Source organism: Musca autumnalis, unplaced genomic scaffold (assembly GCF_047663935.1).
Source record: "Musca autumnalis isolate F117 unplaced genomic scaffold, ASM4766393v1 scaffold_1, whole genome shotgun sequence".
Classification (NCBI taxonomy): domain Eukaryota; kingdom Metazoa; phylum Arthropoda; class Insecta; order Diptera; family Muscidae; genus Musca; species Musca autumnalis.
The window spans coordinates 200810158-200834469 of record NW_027411644.1 but is presented as its reverse complement, the minus strand read 5'-3'; the positions used below and the strand labels follow the sequence as shown (position 1 = coordinate 200834469).

Here is a 24312-nt window from a genome sequence, read left to right as displayed (position 1 = left end):
TGCTGAAAAACAGCCGCTTCGTCAACTGAGATTCGCAACTTCAGTTGAGTGTTGCCTTACGTGGATCAATTTTGACAACTGGCAACGCCACTCAACGATAATTGTTATCGATGATCGACCCCATAATCACTTTTCAAACACCTGCATGGCCCTTTTTTGATTAAGCATTTTTCAATCTTCATGAAGATCAAAATGTTACAATAAATAACGAAAAAGTAGTCACATTTTAAACGCCTCAATGATTTATTTGTGATTGCTACGCATTTGTTGTTGTATTATAAATTGAACTCGTTTTAATAATTACAGGGAGTCACTTTCGAGTGCCTTTCTGATCATACAAGCGACTTAATCAGTTTTTGATCACCAAAAGGATTCTAAAAAGACTCCGCAATGTGATTTTTGAAAAAGCAATCTTCCAAATGCTAGCTGGGACATATTTAAAAATTTATAAATGTATTTGTGAAAAAGGTTTGTATTTTTGATATTGTCTTGCCAATATTGGCATTTGTAAACGCAGCGTAAATTACTTCGTGTAAACTATGCTTAACTTAATTTTGTATACATCGAAATATAAGAAGAAGAATCACGCGAACAGCTGATATTGACATCCAATTCATCTGTTCTTCTTCTTCGTTGTTATTGTACGATTCTACCATGCGCCCTGATGTAAATAAATATTTCGGTTCTACTTCTACTCAGAACAAGAATTTAAATTATATAAGTTAATATAATTAATTAACAAGAAGTATTAAAAAGGAATACGATAAATTAGGTTTTAATTAATGGATAGTTTAAAATTATAATTCATGTTAAGTTCGAATTGTAAACAGTGTCAATGCAAAAATAAGTTTGATTGCCTTGACCTCCCTCTCAACCAACCCATCAATCAATTTATCGGATGATAATAAAAGTTGCGAATCTAATTTAACGAGAGAACAAGAAGAAAAACAAGTTTGATGAATATTAGATGAAAAACTAAATCTTGCCATTTCAAGTAAACTGAGGTGAGACGTTTGTGGTGGTAAATTGCGTTCACTGTTAAAAGGTTTTTTTTTTGTTTTAGATATACCCGCCTGTAACCACTTTCCTTACCCAAAAAGTTCCAATGTTGAGTTTACGAGGATTGTTAATAAATGCAAGGTTACCTAAACCCAGCTGTTTGGGTGTAAAATTTCAACCCACAAACACTGAAGATCGTAGAGTTCATAACCAAAGACCGGCAAAGTTATTAACACCTCCTACCTGTAACTATTTGAGATTGGGACTAAGATGCCTACACAAGTCTCCATTACTGCTGCAAAACATAAACGACAAAATTCCATCGGTGGAACCACCTAAAAAATTGACTGATCAAGTGACCACAGCAATTTCACCATATGTACGCCTTATGCGTATGGATCGCCCAATTGGTACCTACCTGCTCTTTTGGCCCTGTGCATGGAGTATAGCGCTGAGTGCCCAAGCTGGCAGTTGGCCAGATCTGTATATGCTGGGTCTCTTTGCCAGCGGTGCTTTAATAATGCGTGGTGCTGGCTGTACCATAAATGATTTATGGGATCGTGATATTGACAAAAAGGTTGAGAGGACACGCAGTCGTCCATTGGCAAGTGGTGAAATAACACCATTCGATGCCATAGTATTTTTATCGGCTCAATTAAGTTTGGGTCTACTGATATTGTTACAGCTAAATTTGGAATGTATTATGTTGGGTGCATGTTCCTTGGGTTTGGTTATAACCTATCCACTTATGAAACGAATTACCTATTGGCCTCAATTGGTTTTGGGCATGGCTTTCAATTGGGGCGCCCTGTTGGGTTGGTGTGCAACCCAAGGTAGTGTCGATTGGTCGGCATGTTTACCGCTGTATTTCTCCGGTATATGTTGGACTATTATCTATGACACCATCTACGCCCATCAGGATAAAAAAGATGATGTACAAATTGGTGTTAAATCAACAGCTTTGCGATTTGGTGATAATACAAAAGTATGGTTGTCTGGATTTACAGCGGCAATGCTGTCAGGACTTACAGCAGCCGGTATGGCATGTGATCAAACGTTACCTTATTACGCCTCAGTTGGTATTGTTGGCGGTCATTTAATACAACAGGTAATTATGTGAAAGATGTGAGAATATTTTCTGATGTTTAAATTTAAAAAATTATATGGGAAAGGATAGCAGATGCGAATGTTTTCAGAAGAGCAATAAAGAAACGTCATAATTTGAAAGAAGGACCAAAGACGATTTTTTGTAGAATTTTAGAAAGACTCGGGCTTGGCCCCTTTAGTGTCACAGTGTCTCAGCACGAGTTTCATCAGCTATATATGTAATGACGTCAACATGATTAAACTTATCGATTTTTACAACGATCAAGTTATGTGAGAGCAAATAATAATGCTCCCGCTAAAAAGAATTATGATTATGAGGGCATAGTGGTATACGGAATGCGGAAAGGTCACTACTCCGTTGGAAAAACAAGTGAAAAAGATTTCCAAAAAAGGTGGAGGGATTGGTATTCGAGTCACCTAATTAAGATAGAAGGGCAATCAGCCCGATCATGAATGTAAACTGCCCGTAAATTTTGTCTTCCTGTAGTTGCAACTACTTATGGGCCGATTCCGTACAGCGAGGCGAGTCGTGTCGCGTTGCCAGTTGCAATTTTTCCATTACGTATGGCAAAATCGCACGACGACGTCAAATTTTGTCGCCGTAATGTTCATTTTCCGGCGACAACAAATTAGCAGTCGCCGTTCATTTTTACTAACGAATAAAAATAAAATAAAAATAACTTGTTATCGACGATTATTTTCTATCGCTGTACGTAGTGCATTTTTTAAATTTTGTCACAGAGACGATAGACGACGCGACATGACTCGCCTCGCTGTACGGAATCGGCCCATTAAAGAGAGAGTTAGAAATCTCACGAAGAGTTGATATTCATGATTGGACTGGATATGAATTTTAAAGAAACTTAGGATAATTTAAATAAGCATTGCATTTTTTTAAGATTTCTGCAAATAAATGTTAATATAATTTCTCTTTTCGTTTCTTGCTTCTTTACAGATCTACTCTCTTAATATTGATAATGCAACAGATTGTGCCAAAAAGTTCTTTTCCAATAGTCAAGTGGGCCTAATTCTATTTCTGGGTATTGTGTTAGGTACCCTACTTAAATCCGAGGATACTATAAAAGAAACGAAAGCGAATAAAACGGCAGTAGGCAGCAGTAGTAGTAGTAATCCGACAACAATAAATGGTTTTGTACCATTAACCTCAACATAATTTAACACATACAAATAGATTTTAGAAAATATGTATATAAGTTTATTACCTTGTTTTAAATCACCAAAGTACTTTGTTTAACAAGTAAATGCACCGGTTTAAGTTTTTAATTAAAAAACATATAGACAAATATTTTATGATTTGTGAACAAATACTTATTCTGAATACAGGTTATTATGTGAACTTTCAGAAGGTTTAAATGTGTATATTAAATACACAATTTGTTACCTTTCAAACGAATGTTTTTCTAAAAATCGAATCAAGTTGTATTGGCTTAGATATTTTCTGTAAGACTTTACATCCCCGGATCGACGCAACTTTGACGTCCATTATATACCCAATTCCACATTTACCGATGATAACGACAAAAGTCTTGGTTTAGAAGTCAGTTTAGTAATCCGTCCTTAGAAAAAGGTAAGTAAAGTATCTGTTAGTTTTGATGACAGATGTAGGCACTCAGTCTATGAATAAAAACCGAGACAAAAAAAAAAAACAAAAACGCAAATCTAATTTGTTAAAAAAACCAAGGTAAGGTTTTTGTTATATGAGGAAATATGAGGTTTTCGAATTAAGAAATTTTATTTTGATCAGGACCACAGGAACAACCTACGATAAAAACGCAATCCTACAGCAGCGGATTCTCTCGTACCGGATTGACCCGGAGCACTAGCCGTTGTTGTTGCAATCCCAGGAAATGCACCTTTTTTGCAATTTAATTGCAATGGACTCCGAGGTAAGATCGGAGGAAGGATCGCACCAGAAGTGGAGGTGGGGGATTAGCTTTCCTCTGCGTCTGAATCTAATGACCCATCCATGGAATGTATGAGGGTTGTAGTCAGGTGTGAAACTGCCGAGATAGAGTTGCTGAACGTATACATAAGACCGATAAATGGCTGTACTTCAGGTTGCAAGCCTAACATTAGACCGCTTTTGGTAGGTCATAACCGTCCGGTATTGGGGGATTTTAATGCTCATTATGAGTTGTGACATTCAGTCCTCGGAAACGACCAGAGGGTGGCAATGAGGTTAATGAGGATACCGGAGACTGTCACAGTTCGCCAGTTCGTGTCATTTGGTCTGACACATGACGTCACCTGGTAATCCATTATTTCCCTTGGATCAGTCCATCTCCCCATAATTGTCTTCATCAGCAGTCCGCCCAATTTCATCACATCTGAAGCCCACATTTTCGTCAATCATGGTAAAACTACTTGGCCGAGTTTCAGAGAGTTCACTAATCTGCCCAACTCTTCTATGTTCAGGCAGCATAATGGACGTTCCGAGGCATTAGCACAGCTGCATCCGATCGCCATATACCTGCTGGTCGAATACCAGTAGTGGGATTCTGTAACTCATTTTTGCTGTTATCGATAATTGTCGGTAAAATTAAAATGCTTATAATTTCGATAATTAACGAAATATTTCGGTAAGTTAACGATGAGTAAAAAGTAATCGCTAGCCTCTACCGACACAAACAGTGATGCCAACTTTTCATTATGTTTTTAGTCATAATTTTGGGATTAAATTTTACCGATTTTTGTCGGTAACAGCAAAAATGAGTTACAGAATCCCACTACAGAAGTGAGACCAAATTTCCCGGCAGTGGCGACGGGGTTAGCAAATGAGCGTGATGAGCTTCGTCGCACCAACCCCAGAGTCAGGGAGCTGACAATGGAAGTTAACAGGTTGGTCGGTGAGCATAAGCCGAAGAGTTGCAACATTGGAGCCGTCATAAGTGAATTGTGGGTAACGTTTGAGTCACTCTCGAACCCTTGAAAAAAGGAAGATAGGATCTCAGTCACGTTTGACGACCTTATGCTGACTAATCCGAAGAGGTGCGCAAGTTGTTTCAATCGACAGTTTGTAGAGCACCCCGGGAGTGACAAGTTGAAGAGAAGAGTACTAAGATCTCTCCCTGCTGAGGAGGAATGCGCAATGTCAACAGGAAGCCTAAATCATCCAAAGCGCTGGCCTCTGATGGAATCTTCATGGTAATGCTGAAACAGCTGGATTTGCCAGGTCTTACTAAAATTCACAACATGTCGCCAGCCACCCACATCGTTCCCGAAGTCTGGAAAATGGGCAGAGATTTCGCTTTAGTCGGACGTAGCAATCTGAAATAGCTATCCCGTTGCCGATCAACAACATAGGTTCCGTAAGCAGCACAGCACGACAACAGCGCTGCACGCCATCTCCACACATATAATCGATGACTCAGCCAGAGCAAGCCGCGTGTAACAGTGATTGTTCCGTTGACTTATCAAAACCCTTTTATACTGTCAATCACTCCACGTTGTTTGAGGACATCTACCCTCCGGCCAAGCTTGAAACGTTTGATTATCAATTATGTGTAGATGTCAGTCGTACGTGGAATTCCGGAAAAAGAAGTCCAAGCCCCGTTGAGCGAAACAGGGAGTTCCTTAAGGTGGGGTGATATCTCTGGAACTGTTTAACCTCTACCTCTCCTGTATTTCGCCCTCCTCCAGACGGCATCGAGATCGTAAAGTATACGGATGATTGTACGATCTTGGCGTCAGTTAACTTTTCTGAACTCTTATTTGACAGATCTTACCACCTTTTTCCACTCTAGAAATATGCAAAGATCCGCCACTAAAACAGCCACTCTGTTCATCACATAGACGGCAAAGGTGAGAACAGAATTAAATGTCAGAATTCCGAATACAAAAAACTACCCCAAAATTCTAGGGGTCACATTTGACAGCATGTTCATGACGTTCATACCTTGTTGACCACATATAAAGCGATAACGGCCTGTGATAAGCTATGCGGCGCCAGTTTGGTCCGCGAATCTAAGTGACACACGATGGAAAAACATTCAAACTTGTAAGAATGCCGCTCTGAGAACAGCAACAGAAGCACTTGCAAATACTTTTTACTTGCGAAGTTATCGTACAGACCTATAAACACTGTTACAACAATAACAAGCTGAGATATAGGAACAAGGTCTTCAAGTCCCTAGCCGGCAGCACTTAGGGTGCAGATAAAGCAACCTTGTTGACTGCATACAACGCGATAGGTCGATCTGTGGTAAGCTATGAGGCGCCAGTGTGGTGCTTGAATATAAGTGCAACGCGATAGAAAATATTCAAACCTTTCAGAACGCCGCCCTGAAAACTGCAACAGGGTGCCTCCTCATGTCTTCAGTTCATTATCTATGAAGAGACAAATATTCTTTCAATACAGCAACACAATGGCCTGCTTTCGTTGCAGTACTTTGTTCGGGTGTTACCGTGAGGGCAATCCTAACAAAATATGGTGGAATTTGTTTGAATTAACCCATTTCCAACATCGAATACCCCCAACAAACACCAATAAAATAAAACGACTATTGAATTTTAAACTAAAAGTGTTTCCTAGGAATAAAATATATTTTCGTTTCTTTCTTTTGTTTGTTTGTTTAATTAAATTTAATTAGATTTAATCCAATTAATACAATAAGCGGTGTTTGACAAAAAAAGTTGTAATCTAAACATATTTATTTTTTTGTTTTCTTTAAAATAATTTCTTTTATATACGAAAAAATATTTAATATAAATCCCTTGTAAATAGTGTGGTTGATAAGTAGTACAATTCTATACTACAACTACTAAAAATTCTGTTAATGTTACAAAAAAGAAAAGAAAAAAATGTATAAAAAATTAAAAACGTTACATTAAGAATACAAATAAAAAATTAAAAGAAAAATAAAAATAATATAAAAAGTAAATAAACATTTAAAAATTTGTTTTATGTGGATTGGTTTTTAAATAAAAATTATAGTAATGATAAACTCCAAACCCAATTTCTGTTGACAAATTCGAAACTGTCAATTTTTAATATTAAAAATTTTATTTTTTTTTTACGACAAGTTTTTAAAACTGTATTTGTTGTTTTTAGTAATTTTTAATACATGTTCTGTTGTTATATTTATATTTGTTTTTATTATTAATGTTGGAATAATTTTTTTTGTGTGTGTTTTGTTTATATTTTTATTTTTAATATTTTATAGCCTTTTTCGGTTTTTATGTTTTAATATTAAAAAATTTCAAATTATTTTAAGAAACATAAAAACTCAATTGAGATTGAGCAAAGCCTAAACTTTATTCATAAAAATAAATTTGTTGTTTATAAAATAATTAAATTTCACATATATTTTTTTAGAAATTAAAAGCATTTTATGTGTTTGATATTTCAAACCTTAAAGTTCATTTTTTGTTTTTTTTTCTGTTTTCAAACATTAAGTTTCCTTAGAAATAGAAATTAACATAATAATTACAATTATTTAAAATATATTGAAAAATAAGCGTTTTGAACAGAAAAAATACATTTTTTACAATTTTGTTTCTTTTTTTCGCATTAAAAAACCAAATACACACATCTTTCACATTGTTATTTTTATTTGTTTAATATTATAATAAACTTAGAACAAAACTACAACATTTTCAAATGTAATTTAAAGGATTTCTTTTGAAACTTTAGAGAAAAAACATAAATCACATTTTTTTTTAAATTGAAGGTTTTCTGATGAGAGTTAAAATGTAAAAAAACACTGTAAAAACTATTAGTTTTTTTGTTCTGAATTGGACTATATTTTTGTAAAAATTAAAATTGAATACCAAAATTTTTTTATTAACTTCTAAAATTGTGGAAATTGGGCTGAAACTTTTTTTAATTGGAATTTTCCACATCAGATTGCGTAAAGTTTATTCTAATTTATTTGTATATTTTTGCAATCTTCTTATTAAATATATGTCCAAATCAAGGAGGAAATCTTAGGTCCAGTTTCCCTAAGATGATTCGAATTCAATTTCTTTCGAATTACTACCAAATTCCTGCCACAAAAGAAATCCCCTTAATTACATCTGAAAATTACGTGTAGATTAACTTCTAGAGATATATAATTTAAAAATTTCTTAGAAGAAGAAAAAAAAAATACATATTACAATTAATTCGAATACAATTTTTAAAATGTATTTAAAAATTAATTTTTTAGTTTGTATACTTAAAAAAAATATTAGAACTTTTCCAAACCTCATAGCGGTGCAACTCATTCCGCACAACAACAACCTAGTTAATTTTCCTCTCATTGTTGTTGTATTGTTAATCTCCTTTCTACGTCTGTACTAAACCTCTTATATCGTTTACAGAGGTCGTTGTACCATTCCCACCCAATACCATACTGCTGCCGCCACCGACATTTACTAAACCTCCTGGAACTGCTGTATTAGTTCCCACAAACAGAGATGCAGTATCCAAAATACCATTAGGTACCGCCACACCTTCAGCATTACATATATCACCATTATCCATCAGCATATCATCACTGAAATCAAGAAAATCACCCAATTCCGAGCTAATTGTTTGTTGTAAGGTTTTTAAATGTTTATCGGCAAGTTCAATGGCTCTTTCAATTTCATCACTTTCATCTTGATGGACTGGAAGTGGAAAAAAGAAGAAGATAAGAAACAATTATATTACTATCAATAAAAGTTGATTATTTAAGAAAGATTATTGCCAAAATGGAGCTAAAATTAAATACAAATAGAACGAAAGAGAAGCGTAGCAACACTGCTACCACCCACTTTCTTTGTGTAGCTGCATATTACTCTGTGCGACACGAAAACAATTACCCATACACCGCAGCTTAATAGAAGACCCGTCGCATGTATTTTCGCAGTTATGGACCCTTAAAGGTTTGTGGCCTTGATGTCAAAAAGTATCATTTTATCCAGCTCACACCTTCTAAACAGCTAATAAGAAGCAGAGTTGTAGCTCTTGTCTTAAAGAATAAAAATTGTGAGCACATAAAATCCAAACATCATCTTCAAGGTCCAATTTCCTTGATAATTTTTTCTCAGGATTTGAACTATAAATATCAAATCAATCACGCTGCGATGTCAGAATATATGTAAATTTCCAATCACTCACAAAATTACACACATCTTCTACACTAACAACAATACTCATGGTAGAACAACCATGAACTGCCAAAAGTTTACCGATTCATGGATCTATTTGAAAGTTGTCTTATTCCTTATATGACAGATCACTAACCTTGTTAATGTTGTCATCATCTTATGGGTGAGGTCATTACCTAATACATAAACTTTTACTATCTAAAGATAAATTAGCGTAAACAGTTTGTACTGGAGCAAAACAGAGGCAATTCCATACGGTCGCGGCATTGCAGAAAACCAAGCACAACAACAACGGCAGCGGGGTCTTACGTACCGGATTGACCCGAAACCAAAAGTGTTTCGGCCAGCGGCTGCCAAACCCAGCATTATATGCTGCTACAACAACAACAACAACGGCACATGTACTACTGTTGCTTAGGGCGTTGTGATGGTTACAACGTACTCAGAAAGGATCGCATTAGAAGTGTAAGTGGAGAATTGACTTTCCTCGCGCTTGAACCTACCCAGCAAACCAATCGTACCGACATCGTAACGAAATCGGAACAAAATTCGGACGATACGTCCGATATCTGATCCGAAATCGTACCGACATCTTAACGAAAGTTGTATGAAGTGGTTGACATAATTTCGGAACGAAATGTCGGATCGATTTCGGTCCGATTTCGTAACGAAATCTGAAGAAAATCCTTGGGAAATTCGGAAAGGAAATTTCTTTCCGACATTCGTTCCGAAATCGGTACAAAATCTGACCTAATCCGTCTCCGAAAAATCATTTAGAAATCGGAACGAAATCTGAACGACTTTGCTTCAGAAATTGTTCAGACGTGTCGGACATCAGACATTTGGTTTGCTGGGTAGTAACCCGTACATGAAGTGTATGGGGTAGTAGTCAGTTGTGCAACTGCCGAGGTAAAGTTGCTGAACGTATACAGCACGCCGATAAATAGCTGCACTTCAGGTTATAGGCCCAACATTAGCCCGCTTTTGGAAGGTCGTAACCGTCTGGTCTTCGGGGGACTTTAATTACCGGAGGGGTATAGCTGAGCAGATTGATAGCTCAACGTTCTGTATGGTCAATGAGCACGCTTCTACCAGAATTAGAGGAGAGGGTCGGACGTTCCGAGACATCATCACTGCTGCAGCCGCTGGCAATATAACTGCTGTCAAATACCCGGAGCAAATGAGCGTGATGAGCTTCATCGTGCCAACCCCAGAGTAGGGAAGGTGACACGAGAAGTTAACAGGTTAATCGGTGAGCATAAGCGAAACAAGTGGTTATATAATCTGAAGATTTACAACATTGGAGCAGGAATAAGTAAATTGTGGGTAACGGTAAAGTCAATCTCAAACCCTGGAAAGAAGAAAGATAGGACCTAATTCATGTTTGGTGAAGATACGCTGACTGATCCAAAGAGGTGAGCATGTTATTTCAATTGAGAATTTGAAAAGCAGAATACTACTCATCTTGCCGAGAATGAACCACCTCAATTTACCATGGATGATGTTGCGAATGTCATCAGGAACGCTAAATCATCCCAAGCGTTTGAACCTTGATGGAACCTGAAACAGCTGGATGCGCCGGGAGCAGAATATCTCACTAAAGTTTTTAACCTGTCGCTAGCCACCCAAATCGTTCCCGAAGTCTGGAAAGTAGGCAGGGTGGTCCCGCTACTGAAGCCAGCAAAGGTGAATCGAACATACCGATTTCGCTTTTGTCGCTCTTAGCAAAAACCCTTGAGACTTTAATCCTCACCAGCGTCAGAAATAGCTATCCAGTTGCCGATCATTATCGTAAGCAGTACAGCACGAGAACAGCGCTACACGCTATCTCCACACTCCGCTCGACTTGTCAAAAGCCTTTGATACTGTCAAGCACTGCTCGCTGTTTGAGCTGACAACCCTCCGGCCAAAACGTTGGTTAATCAATTATATGTGTGGAGTCCAAGCCCATTAGAGTGAAACAGGGGTTCCCTGTGGGGTGATATCTTCGGAACTGTTTTACCTCTACCTCTCATATATTTCGCCCCCCTCTAGACGACATTGAGATCGTAACGTATGCGGATGATTGTACGATCTTTGCGGCAGGTACCTTCCCCAATTTCATTTGTGAAAGGCTGAACTCCTTTTTGACTGATCTTACCATATTTTTGCACTCGAGGAATATGCAGATATCCGCAACTAAATCTACCGCCACTCTGTTCATCACATGGACGGCGCAGGTGCGAAGAGACTTGAATCCTGGTCGATGGTAGTAGAATACCGACCACTAATAACTATACCAATATTCTAGAGGTCACATTCGATAGCATATTCATGTCGTCCGCGCATGTCACAGCTATCTGCGAAAAGCTGATTGCAGGAACAAGGTCCTCAAGCCCCTTGACGGCACCACTTGAGGTGTAGATAAAGAAACCTTGTTGACCACATAAAGAATCCTTGTTGAACTTGTCGCGATAGGTCGGTCTGTGGTAAGCTGCTATGCGGCGCCAGCTTGATACTCGAATATAAGTGCAACGCGGTGGAAAAATGAATGCAACAGGATGTCTTCTCTTGCCTTCAGTAGACCATCTACATGAGGAAACAAAGATTTTCCAGTATCTAGTAACATGCTTCCGTTGCAGTACTTACACGGGTGTTATCGTGAGAGTCATCCTAATCACCGAATGATGAATAGGACTCCCCCATCTAGGCATGTCAGGAGAAATCTTCATGATCTAGAAAGATATGTCCAACGTTACAAGAGAGAACTCCCAGATCAACAAGCCTATGAAGCATTCGCACGGATGCAGTCACAGATGCCTTAAACAACTATCGTGTGAATGCGGTCGGTCCTCGGAGAACATCCCCCATCTATCGCAGCTGAAGAGCGTCAGCTGGCACGACGTACCAGAGTAGTTTTGGCTCAACTACGCTCGGGATGGTGCAGCCGTCTCAATTCGTATAGGGCAAGGATCGATGACACCGTGCAAAATATATGCCCAACATGTGGCACAGACCCGCACGATACATTGCACCTTTTCAACTGCCCTGCCAGACCTACTAAACTAACTCCAGTAGATCAGTGGCTACATTCCATCGAAGCAGCCACATTCCTAGAACTGGCGATACAGTTACAACAACAACTATCCTTCAGTCGGTCGTCGAAGTCTAACTAGTCCCAGAATCATCTTAGCGCAGCTTCAATCAAGCTGGTTGTTCAGCAATCCTCGACACCTACCAGACTAGAATCATAACATGTGTTGAATATTTTTTGGCGTCAGTGCAGAGAGGGAGAGAGCGAATTCAAGCATCTTTTCAAGTGCGCTGTCCAAACCTACTCAACTAACTCTAGTAGATCTGTGGTGGGATGTAACGAAACTACCACATTTCTAGAACTGGTGATAGACCGATAGCCAGATTAAGCAGAGGGGCGAACATGCATACATATAAGATACAGTTACAAGAACAGTTGGTTGCCGAAGTCAAACTTGTCCCAGAATCATCCTCGCACAGCTTCAATTAAGCTGGTTGTTCAGCAATCTTCAACGCCGACCACACGAGAATCATTACAGATGTGGAAGATATCCGGCCTCAGTGCAGAGGAGGGTTCGCACAAAATCAAGCATCTATTCGTTCTGCACAATCCACAGGCCTTCGCCCCATAGATCTGTGGTTAAGACTTCAATTGGAGTATGTCTTAGTCACAAATACATTTTATCCCTATAATTGTCACACAATTCCGCATACGTCATTCGCGCATATAATAAACACACCCTAAACACCCGTCAGTACAGACACATGTACTTTCATCAACTTCGATTTTAATGAGTCAGCTAAAGTGTTACAACAAAAATTATCCTTCAGAGAACCGCTGTGGATACACATTATAAATTATTTCATAATAAGATCTCTGTAATCAGTTGCTGTTTTTGTAGCAAGCCTACTTTTGTTACAGACTATTCTGGTGGCGAAGTTGTTGGTTGAGTGAGAATCGAATCAGCATACTATCGGGTAAACGTGGAATGAGAATGATACTGACTACAGCATACCCCACTCGGCCAGGGATTATCAAACCAGCACCAGCAGTACATACATTTAATATATCGGGTTTTAGGAAAAGGAGAGAATGAGAAAAAGCGGTGGACTGCAATCAATTTAGAGTCAGGAATTATAGCTTAAACAAAATCAAGAAATATTTCTTTTCATGATAAGAAATCCGCTTCATATTACAACGTTTCTATAACCTGCTTTGTACTGCATTTGACACCGAGCTGCGCTTGTCAATAAGAAAGAGGTGCCATATATTTGAGCCAAAAAAATTTAGTAAAGTCGGCGTTCTCTCACCCGGAATCTTCGTTGGAAATACTTTTAAAGTTGAAAACATCTAACGTAAACCAGGCTATGTGGAAAAGTGGAAGTAAAAATAGATAATTTCATTCGCATTTACCTGTTGCAAATAACTCCTTAAATGCATCCTCCGGCAGGGAATTCAAAACATTTGCCAAATCATTTTCTTCCAGTAGATGGGTATCGCCCAAGGGTATATCATCTAAACAAAAATTGATAGATTAATATAAATAAAAAATAAGTCAACAAAATGCACTCACCTCCATCTGGACCAACTAACATCAGTTCACGATCACTTAAACCACCTAAACCAGTATCTACCGAACTGGCAGAACTATTCTCACATATGCTAAGCATATCCTGTGTTAAGAAATCATCGGCAGCAGTGGTTAGCGATGTGGTTGAGCCCATGCCCGAAGATGTAAAATTCGAATTGGAATTTGTATTAATGGTCATAGGATCAATAGATTCTAAAGCTGAATTTGTTGCTGTTGCGGTTTTTTGTTGGGTAACGGTAAAACTTGGTAAATTGGATATGAAATCCTTGAATTCTGTTGTGGGTGAAATAATTGATGGCGGATTGTTGGTGTTGTTACTGACTGAGGAGGAATGTTTATTTGTATGCGCATTTGGAGCAGTGGTGGCGTTGCTGCTGTTATTGGTGTCATGACCAAAACTAAACAAATGTTGTGGAAAACTATTATTGACCATAAAACCTCCAGTGCTGAGCGGTGCTAATGCTGGAGGTGGCAATGTGTTTACCACAGTTGTTGCTGTTGCTGCTGCGGCTGGCTGTTGATTTGAGAATGAATTGCTGGTCATGGAATAGAATTGTTGTTGTGTTGCTTGAGGCGTTGTATGCGAGGTATTGGATGTTGTTGAATGCTGTGAATTGCTGGCTATGGATTCTAAGGAAGTGATACTACCTTTACGCCTTAAAACTGTTGATGATAAACGAGGCATTTGATTTGTTGTTGATGAAGATGTGGCTGTTGTCGTTTGCATTAAATTAATGGATAGAGGAGCATTTGAAGCAGAGCATGATGCTGTTGTTGATGATGATTCTGGTATTTTCTTTGGACGTTTCTGCGGCCTACCCACAGGATTGCCAGTTTGTTTTCTTTTACGCATTGGTGTCTGTTGTTGACTACCAATGCTAACCACAGTTGTAGAAGGTCGTTGTTGCTGTTGTTTATAAGTTTGTTTTCCCAAGGAAAAAGTGTTTTTGTGAGTGCCATCTTGCATGAGAATGCTTGCCGGTGTGGGCGCAGAGGCTGCCGCTGCTGATTGCTTACGTGGCCTGTGCTCATATAACAGACGATTATAGGCATCACGTTTCCTGGCATGCTCCAGACACAATGGCAAATCGTGGGTTATATCAAATACTGGTACTCGACATTGTGTATTATCGGCAAACTTTGCAGTACAAGGCAAGAAGAGTTCCTTGCCAGCACTCAAGACGATATGTTTTTGGCAGTGTGTTGCCATTTCCAAAGCGTTGGCATCACAGCCAGTAAAGGTGCAACGCTTTACATTGGCAGAAAGTCTGTAAAAGAGAGGAAAGGAAGTCGATGTTGATAAAATGTAAATTTTTACGTCATCTTCTACTTACCCCTGTTCATTTTGTTTATAATACTTTCTCAACAAACGATCCACACATATCAGACGTCTTCGGGCTGCCTTTAAGGGTAACTTCTGCAGAGATCTTGTGGAAAGGAATTGCAAGGCTTGACGATGCAATTGTTGCCTATAGCAAGCTATACGTTCCTCTCTTAAGGCTGAACGTCTTAGCTTTTTGCCGCCAGCCGCCTTCATCGCAGACGAAGATTTGCGAAATTCATAGGAGTTAAACCAATAGTGCTGCAAACAATACGGCAAACCAGTTGCCGTGGCCAAGTGGGATATATCCATTGAAGCTGGATCTTCATTGGGATGATGAGATAAGCGGACAATGGCCACTGCACCCTTAGAATTGGTGGAGCAACCACTTGGATAGGTGTCAAAGCTTTGCAGAGAGTGGGCATTACAAGATTTGCGGGTGGTATTGAGTGATTTGGTATTCGAAAATTTCGATTTTGAAAGGGTTGTTGGTGGTGGTGGCCCACAAGTTGGAGCTGAGTTCTCAATATTCTGTCCGTCATTGTTATTTCCCATAACATTGTCTTGTGTGGGCAATTTTATCGCCTGTTGTTCAAGCGACTGCTGTTTGGAAGACGTATTGATTTGTTGTTGCTGTTGTTGTTGTGTATAATGGTATCTCGAGGCGGGTGTTGTATTTGATGCTGTGGCTAAACGATTCCTGTTCACTTTTATGTTTTGAGGATGTGGCGTTGTCGTTGTTGACAATGACGAGGTTAATCTGTTATTGGCGGGTGTGGTTTTATTTTGCTTTTTACTTTGGTTATCATTCTGCTGTTGCTGCTCTTGCTGGGGCACCAAGGCCATGCGAAAGATAACATTAACCGGAATTTCGTTCAATTCTTCACTATCGGAATGTTTGTCAGATTTCAAATCGTCATTATCCACCACCATGCGCGGCTCTACGGAGGAGAGACAGGATTTGTTCTTCAACAAATCCTCGATAAAGGGTAGCGACGGTGGGGCAACCATTGGCGTCGTTGCTGCCATGGGTTGAACAGACTTTTTTGGTTTCTTCAAACATTCTAGCTTTTGTAAATGTTGGGCCAATGTGTGATTGTGGAATTTCGAAGGAGGCAAACATGAGGCCAAAGAACCTGATGATGGTGTTGTTTGTACCACAATAGGAGCCACTTTGGCCATTACCGTTGTGGCATTTGTACTTAGCCCAACAACATTCCCACCACCTGATGACGAGGTTACACTGTTTTGTTGTAATGGTGCAGGTGTGGCGGCAGTCGGCGGTGGTGGATTTGGCACTGCCGGAGGAGATGCTGCTTCTATTAAGAGCGGAGTTTGCCATAATGAGGGTGTTGGTGGTGTATAGAGCGGTGGCGGTGATATAGATTTCAAATCTTCCTCCAACCCTGTGCAAGAGGAGTGAATCACATGTTGCGGTTGTTGTTGCTGTTGTTGCAATTGTGGCCTTACAATGCAGACATTTGTAATTTTTTTGTTGTTGTGGGTTGATGATGTCTTGCAGTTTGCCAGAGATTGCGTTGTTACATTTTTGAGAGAACTACTCAGAGAAGAAGTAGCTGTTGCTCCTGTTGTGGAGTTGGATAAAGAGGATTTTTTATCATAAGACGCCTGCGTCTTAATGGCTGCTAACTTGCCATTGGTTTGTGTTGTTGTTATTTGTTGTTGATGCTGTACGTTAGCTAAGCTGATTGTTGTTCCACCGATTATTTCACTTAACCGGGAACGAGACTTCTAAAACAAAATAGACAAGAATGCAATGGTGAAAATTTTACAGGTACATAGAACTTGGACAAATTACAAACATTTGGAAAGCACCCTTTGCAGTAAAAATATTCATTTTCATTAAAAGAATATATGGACACAATTTCGCGTCCACATTGGAGGAAGTATATAATGAAAAATATCTCTATCAAAATAACTTGCAATTGCTGTAATTATTCTTATTATTGTCCCCCCTCCAGATGGTACACGATCTTGGACCGTAAAAAACCTTACCTTCTTCTTTTCCCACAATTATAAATAGAGATAGACACGAGGTTTATTGACTTGGAAAAATTTGTTCAAGTCTTATCAAGAAACTGCATGACGAAATAATGGCTAAAAAAATTGGAAAAGAAAGAACAAAAAAACGGTGCATGATAAAGTATATGCGTTGAAAATGAAAAGGCCACGGAACTTTAGATGATTTAAAAATTTTCTATACGAAAGATTATTTAAATTAAAATATTTAATATTTATTGAAAAGTGAGTATTAATAGGTTTAAAAAATTATCAAGACCTGTGGACTTATAAACTGCAAATAAACATTGCCGATTTTTCTTGTCAACGAGGACATTTAACCCCGCCATACATCTCGAAATCTTGCAGAATCAAATATCCACATCTTTTTCCATATTAAAAAAAAAAAACAATAAGATGGCCCGCACTCTTCTTTAAAACTCTCCACTATGAGGCAAACTTTAATGTACCGTCTGCATGAAGCCAGGATATTTTTACACACTCTATCTTAAAACAGGTGGTACCGTTATATGGGTTATATGGGGCCTGTTCTAATATATCGATCGATATTGCCAATTTTTGGAAGGCACGTTTACTTATCCCAATGAAGACAAAATTTTATTTTACAGCTGTCAGGCGGCACCAATATTATGGGGGACTATACCAAAGGAGGGTCTATATTACCAATTTTCAAAACCAAAAATTCTACCCATTTAAACTACGTTTTGGAAGCTACGGTGATTCTTTTAAACCCGCGTGTTCATGAAAATCAATGTAGCTGGGTTGTCGAAACCGACATAGAATTTCATGCCGATCAACTACTTTCACTTTAATAGACGCATGACCCCTTGAAATATTTCAAGTGCAACACATTTCATTCCAATTTTGAAGAGGTTTAATTCCCTCACTTGGGTGCACATTTGTAAATTAAATTTAAATTGAATGCGTCAATTGAAATCATAAAATAAATAAAACGTGTTTTAAAGTCATGTGAATGTTATTTAAAAACAACAACAACAACAACAAGCCATATGTTGTTGACCTAAATGTTATAAACAAATGCATTTACAACAAGGCAAATGACCTTAAAACAAATGAAGGAGGAAAGTGAAACAAATCAATCAGCAAAATGACCCAATGTATATGTATAAGTATTTTAGAAAGGAATCTAGACTGGGAAATCTGAGGAAATTTTTATTTGATATCCTATTCGCTAGACTTGGAGCGCATAATCGAATTTAGTTTTCTGATATAAGCTAACGAAAAGCTTTTCACATTTAAAATGGAGATATTGTCCTATAGGAATCCAAACGGCTGCACCATCCCGAGCGTAGTTGAGCCAAAACTTCGCTTGTTTGTCGTGGCAGCTGACACTACTCAGCTGCGATAGATGGGGAATATTCTTCGAGGACAGCATTCACACGATAATTGTTTATGGCATCTGTGACTGCAACCGTGTGAATGCTATTTAAACCTGCTTGATAGACTTGTTGATCCAGGGGTTCTCTCTTCTCTAGATCTACATGATCTAGAATGAGATGTCCAGTTTTCTAGATCATGAAGATCCCTCCTGACATGCCTAAGTGGGGTCCTACCCACCATCTAGTAATTAGGATTGTTTTCTAGATAACACCCGAGCAAGTATTCTTATGAGCATGATATTCTTATGTTGTACTGGAAGAATCTTTGTCTCTTCATGTAGATGATCCAATGAAGACATGAGTAGGCATCCCCGTTGCAGTTCTCAAAACGGCATTCTGACAGCTTTAAATATTTTTCCATAGCGTTGCACTAATATTCGCGGACCACACTGGCTCCACATAGCTTACCGACCTTTATGTGGTCAACAAGGTTTCTTTATCTGCACTCCAAGTTCTGCCGGCTTGAGACTTGAAGTCCTTGTTCCTACATCTCAGCTTATGGCATATAGTTCTGGCATCCACGGACGGCATGAATATGCTGTCGAATATGACCCCTTGAATTTTGGGGTTGTTTGTGGTCGGAATTCTGCTACCATCGACCATTACATTCAACTGTGCTCTCACCTCTGTTCACCACAAAGTAACCCTAGATTTAGTGGCGGATATTTGCATATTTCTTGCGTGGAAAAGGTGGTAAGATCAGTCAAATAGGAGTACAGCCTTTCACAAATGACATCAGGAAAGGTACCTGACGCCAAGATCGTACAATCATCCACACGGAATACAATAGAGGTAGAGCTTAGACCTCACCCCACCTTGGGGGAACTGTTTCACTCTGCGCGGCATGTAATTTTTGTTTCTAAATTCCACTTCGACTTGTGTCCAAACGTATAATTGATTATCCAATGTTTAATACTAGGCCGGAGGGTTGTCTGCTAGATATCAAATAACGTGGAGTGCTTGACAGTATCAAAGGTTTTTGATAAGTCAAGCGTCATTATCACTGTTATATCACACGACTTGCTCTGGTTGAGTCCTCGGCTATTATGTATAGAGATGGTGTGCAGCACTGCAGTCGTGCTGTGCCGCTTACGGAACCCCATTGGCAACTGGATAGCTATTTCTGACTCTAGGAAAGAGTAAAACGCCAAAGGTCTTTGCTACGGGCAACAATAGCGAAATCAATCTGTATGGAAGGATGTGGGTGGCCAGCGACAGGTTAAGAACCTTTGTGAGATACTCGACTAGCTGTTTGTTTCAGCATTACCATGAAAATTCCATTAGGGCCCAACGCTTTGGTGTTTTAGCGTTTCTGATGGCATTCGCAACATCATCCATTGTAAATTGTGGTGGTTCCTCGTCGGCAGGATGAAATCCAAAGCGACATAGTACACTTCTCTTCGCCCTGTCAATCCAGGGGTGCAAAATAAACTGTCGACTGAAATAACTTGCGCATCTCTTGGGATCAGTCCCATCTTCCTTCTTACCAGGGTTCGAAAGTGATTTAAACGTTGCTCACAAGTCACTTATTTCGGCACTTGTCTTGTTTCGACTATGCTCACCGACCAACCTGTTAACTTCCAGTGTCAGCTTCCTGACTGTGGGGTCACTGGGGTTGGCTCGTAGAAGCTCATCACTTTCAACAGCTAATCTCGGCGCCTCTGTTTAGGAATTTTTTTTCGCACTTCATGTATTCGACCTCTCTGCTACCCAAACATCAGAAGGGTTGGGCAGATCACTGAAGCGGTGATTAGTAAACTCTCTGAAACTAGGTATATCTGACGATGACGATGGTATATCTGACGAACTGTGACACTATCCACTATTTCTTGTTGGGGCTCAGTCAGCACTCTACCCCTCTGGTTATTGCCTAGAACCGAATGCCACAACTGATGATGAGTATTAAAGTCTCCTAATACCAGTTAATTATGCTGCAAGAGCGGGGTAAATTTGGGCCTATATCATAGAGTACGGTTACTGCTACACTCGGCTGCTACATCAAGCCAGCCTCAAATTGTTGTTGTAGCAGCTTAGAAACATACGTTAAGTACAGGTTAGATGCTGGGTTGACAGCCACTGGCCGAAACACTATGGTTTTGGGTCAATCCGGTAAGAAATAATCCGCTGCCGTGGGATCCCAGCCTCAAGTCGGATAAGTTTGTATGAAAAGTCTTGTGCAATAGGAGAGCTTATCCCGCCCTCCACTTTTGGTGCGATCTTTCCTCAGTACGTTGTAACCAACACAACGCTTTAAGCTGCAATTATGGTTTTTGATGTTTTGCTCGGACTTGATCCAATATTACAATGTGCAAAGTTTGCACAAAATCGGATAGCTCTGTTAAGTTTTTGTTGTTGTTGTTGTAACAGTGATTAAGTTAAGTTGTTTGTGGTCACCAGCAATAGATTCTTTTTAGAGATTTTGAATTTCAGCACCACACCGAACAGAACCACAAATTTTGAAAACGATCCTCAAATAGCCTTTAAGCTGTAATGAACTTATGTGGGGGAGGTACATATTTGAAAGAGCGGATCGATCAAGCCCATCTTCACACTTCATAAGTTTGAAAAAAATATTACAAAATAAAAAAATTAGACCGAAATTTGTCAACATTGGTATACATATTGATATATTCCCCTGTGTAAAGGTATCTCCCGATTTAACGTATGTATATGAAGTGAAAATACAATCTCATTACGACGTTTTGGAATAGCGTCCATGTAAGGGTTCCTACAGATTTCAAATACAGTCGACGAACTCGTTTACAAATTAATCGCTTATGGCAGACCTTGAGGTGAGGATATTCACGGTTTTCGTGGATAGCCAGGCTGATCTAAAGGCGTTAGGATCTTTCACTATTAAATCTAAGACTGTTCAAAGTTGTAGGTCTATCTTAAAAAGATGTAATATAAATCAGGGCACTGCAATGTTGAGGAAAATGAGACAGTTGATGAACTGGAAAGACGAGGCTCCAAAATCCTCTGTCTTCCTCTACAAACTCTGTAAGCGCAATGCAGAGAAAGCTGTAAGGATTTGGTCATTACTGGCCATTGCGGCATCAGATCTATGACAAGCAAGTGTGAGGACAACAACATTGAGTATTGCAGTTTATGTGAGGATATGGAAGAGACTGAAACAATCGAGCAACTTCTCTACCATTGCCCTAGACTGTCAGTCAAAAGACATAGGCGGTTTGGTCTCCCTTAAATCCCCATACACACCTTTTTTCCTTTTGTCCACATTACCTATTTTCTCTATAACCTTATCTTCTTTTCAGTACTTTAACAGGACGAACACAATGGACCACAAGGTCTCCTAGTGAAGTGGCTGTCAACCTAACCTACTACAATCTGGCCCAACCTATCTCAGCGAAGAACTATATCCCCTCTCTCCATGAAGAAATCCGATCTGAAATTAATGGTTGGAACAATCACAGGACACTGCAGGATAAGATCTCTGACCTGCAGATAGAGACGACACTACCGACTACTGCAGATTATGCGAAGATGAAGAAGAGACGGAGACGATTGAACACTTATTTTGTCGTTGTCCAGTGCTCATGACCAGGGTGAACACACCACATCTCTGACAACGTTCTGCCAAGTCGAGCCGACGAAACTGCTTCTTTTGGCCAAAGGTTTAAAATGGCTTCAACGAGAACCAACCAATGTGCCTTAGCGTGGCAAACTCTCCTCTCTCGCTCTTATATCTAAAACATCCTTTTTAATGACTTCTCTACCATTAATACTCTTTTACTCCATTACCTTGTTAACTCTTTCTTTGATATCTATTCTTCTTTTCCATGTAATATACATTTCTTCTCTTTCAAACCCCCTACAGGATGAACACAATGGACCATAAGATCTCCGAGTGAAGTGGCTGTCCAATATGACAGCTACGCGTCCTTTAACCTAACCTACTACAAGAGCCTTAAGTGGCTATGGGGCGGATCATTTTAGACTAAGCAAATTCAACAAACTACCTTTTCTTTTCCATCTCTCTGTTATATCTCTTTCTACCTCTTGTCTTTCTTCCTTCCTTTTCCCCTACCCCCTTTTTTATCTATTTTAATGGGGAACACAATGGATCACTGATCTCTGAGTAAAGTGGCTGTCAATGGTCAACGGCGATTATTTAAGGTTATAGGATGGGCAGCTTCCTATAACCTTACCTAATCGTTTATAACAACATATCGGTTATTATGACGAAATCCGCAAGTCCCGTCTTTAAAGCGATTTCGGCTGTATTTGAAAGGTCGGTCCTAGCCACATTGTACAAACCAATTAATTGTAATTAATTAAATTAATTTTAATTGTAATTTGGCAAGAACATTTGGTAAGAACATTTTCTATTTGGAGTTGATTCGTTTGAAAAATCTCCCTAAATTCGTCCAAATACTTGAAATAGGAGGTAATCTTGTGTAAGGGGCCTTCATTCAATCGTGATCCTATATCGACACATTTTGGAAAGGACATTACGTGTTCACCAAGAATCCTAAATGTAAAATGGCAGTTATAATGTTTGGAAAATGTTAATAAATCCGCCCAAGTAAAATAAATTTCTTCTTTTGCAAGCCTCAAAAAAACAACAATAATAGGGACACCGAACATTATTCGACATCAAAGCCAAATTTAAGAGTAATATCCACCAATTCATTCACTTTTTTTATGGCCTTAAAATAAGGCTATGCAAATATTTCCCCATTGTAGGAATATCTGAAACAAATATTATCACTCTTTTAATATTTACCTGAGTATTAAATAATATGGGTGGTGTGGTTGGCACTGATTCTGTGAACACATACGGATCTTCGGCTGCAAGAATTCTTGCTAAATTACTGTTGGTGTTGATTGTGTTGTTGTTAATGTTAGTTGTTGTTGAGTTGAGTTGTTGGTGGTGTTTGTTGACAGCAGCAGCAATGGTAGAGTTGTTGTTTGTTGCTATGTATCTTGAGGCTTGCTGACATGACATGTCCCGTAGACGGTATATGGTAACAATATCTGCGTGTGCTACTTCTTCTTCTTCTTGGGGCTTCTATTATGTTATTGTTGTTCGTTTTCTTTTTTGAAACTGGGATTTCAAAAAGACTTTGTGGTTGGATGATGTTGGCAATGTAGTTGTTGTTGTACGTTTTCTTTTTTATATAAATTTCACGCAACAAATAATTTTCAAGTATAGACGACAACTTCTATACACCTCCTACAACACATTTAATGTTTTTTTATAATCAGCGGGATTCTTTAATAATAATTTATAAACGATGAGAGTTGAGATTTACGTTAATTATTTCCGTAACGTTTTTGTTTTAAGATTATGTTTCTATGGGGGATTTGCTGCTGATCTTGTGAGTGTTGTTTTACCATAGAAAAAAACCTGTAATGAAAAAGAAAAGAACAAAGAAAAATTATATTAAATCATTTACAAAAGAATTGAAATAAATGCAGTGGCTTTCAAATATTTCCATTGACTACAACTATATACAGTGGGATATCGAAAGGAGTAAACCAGATATTGGTGTTAAAATATTTCTTTGTTTTGGACCACAGACTAAAAAATCTAAATGTTTAGAAAATATCGGATTTCTGAACAGAAAGGGATATTTTTATATTTTTTTTTGTAGATGAGTAATTTTATATTTAGATATAAGAGTTGAAATTAGGATATATAAGTACAAAAATATTTTCTTATTATTTTGTATTTAGAAATGTTTTTTATTCGAATTCCATAATTTTTTAGTATCTATAGGAAGGA

The 24312-nt window shown here is 38.7% G+C and overlaps 2 protein-coding genes across 5 annotated transcripts in view; one reads left to right on the top strand and one right to left on the bottom strand.

The window, feature by feature from the left end:
• The first annotated feature begins 597 nt into the window (after positions 1 to 597).
• Coq2 (ubiquinone biosynthesis protein COQ2, mitochondrial) lies at positions 598 to 3410 on the top strand. Its single transcript, XM_073959898.1, has 3 exons — positions 598 to 1004; positions 1064 to 2107; positions 3062 to 3410. Exons 2-3 carry the CDS (start codon positions 1106 to 1108, stop codon positions 3278 to 3280), a joined length of 1221 nt encoding a protein of 406 aa, XP_073815999.1. The 5' UTR covers positions 598 to 1004; positions 1064 to 1105; the 3' UTR covers positions 3281 to 3410.
• Positions 3411 to 6634: 3224 nt separating this feature from the next.
• Positions 6635 to 24312, bottom strand: part of l(3)L1231 (zf-C3Hc3H domain-containing lethal (3) L1231) — a 61027-nt gene continuing 43349 nt past the window's right edge. For 2 of the 4 annotated variants that reach the window (XM_073959895.1, XM_073959894.1), the window contains exons 2-6: positions 23311 to 23934; positions 15137 to 16875; positions 13785 to 15070; positions 13625 to 13726; positions 6635 to 8715 (exon numbers count right to left, since the gene is read on the bottom strand). In XM_073959895.1, coding sequence (XP_073815996.1) covers positions 8393 to 8715; positions 13625 to 13726; positions 13785 to 15070; positions 15137 to 16875; positions 23311 to 23532 — 3672 coding nt within the window. In that variant the 5' untranslated portion in view covers positions 23533 to 23934 and the 3' untranslated portion in view covers positions 6635 to 8392. The remainder of the gene's footprint in view (positions 8716 to 13624; positions 13727 to 13784; positions 15071 to 15136; positions 16876 to 23310; positions 23935 to 24312) is intronic. The other 2 variants (XM_073959897.1, XM_073959896.1) reach the window with 1 other exon arrangement.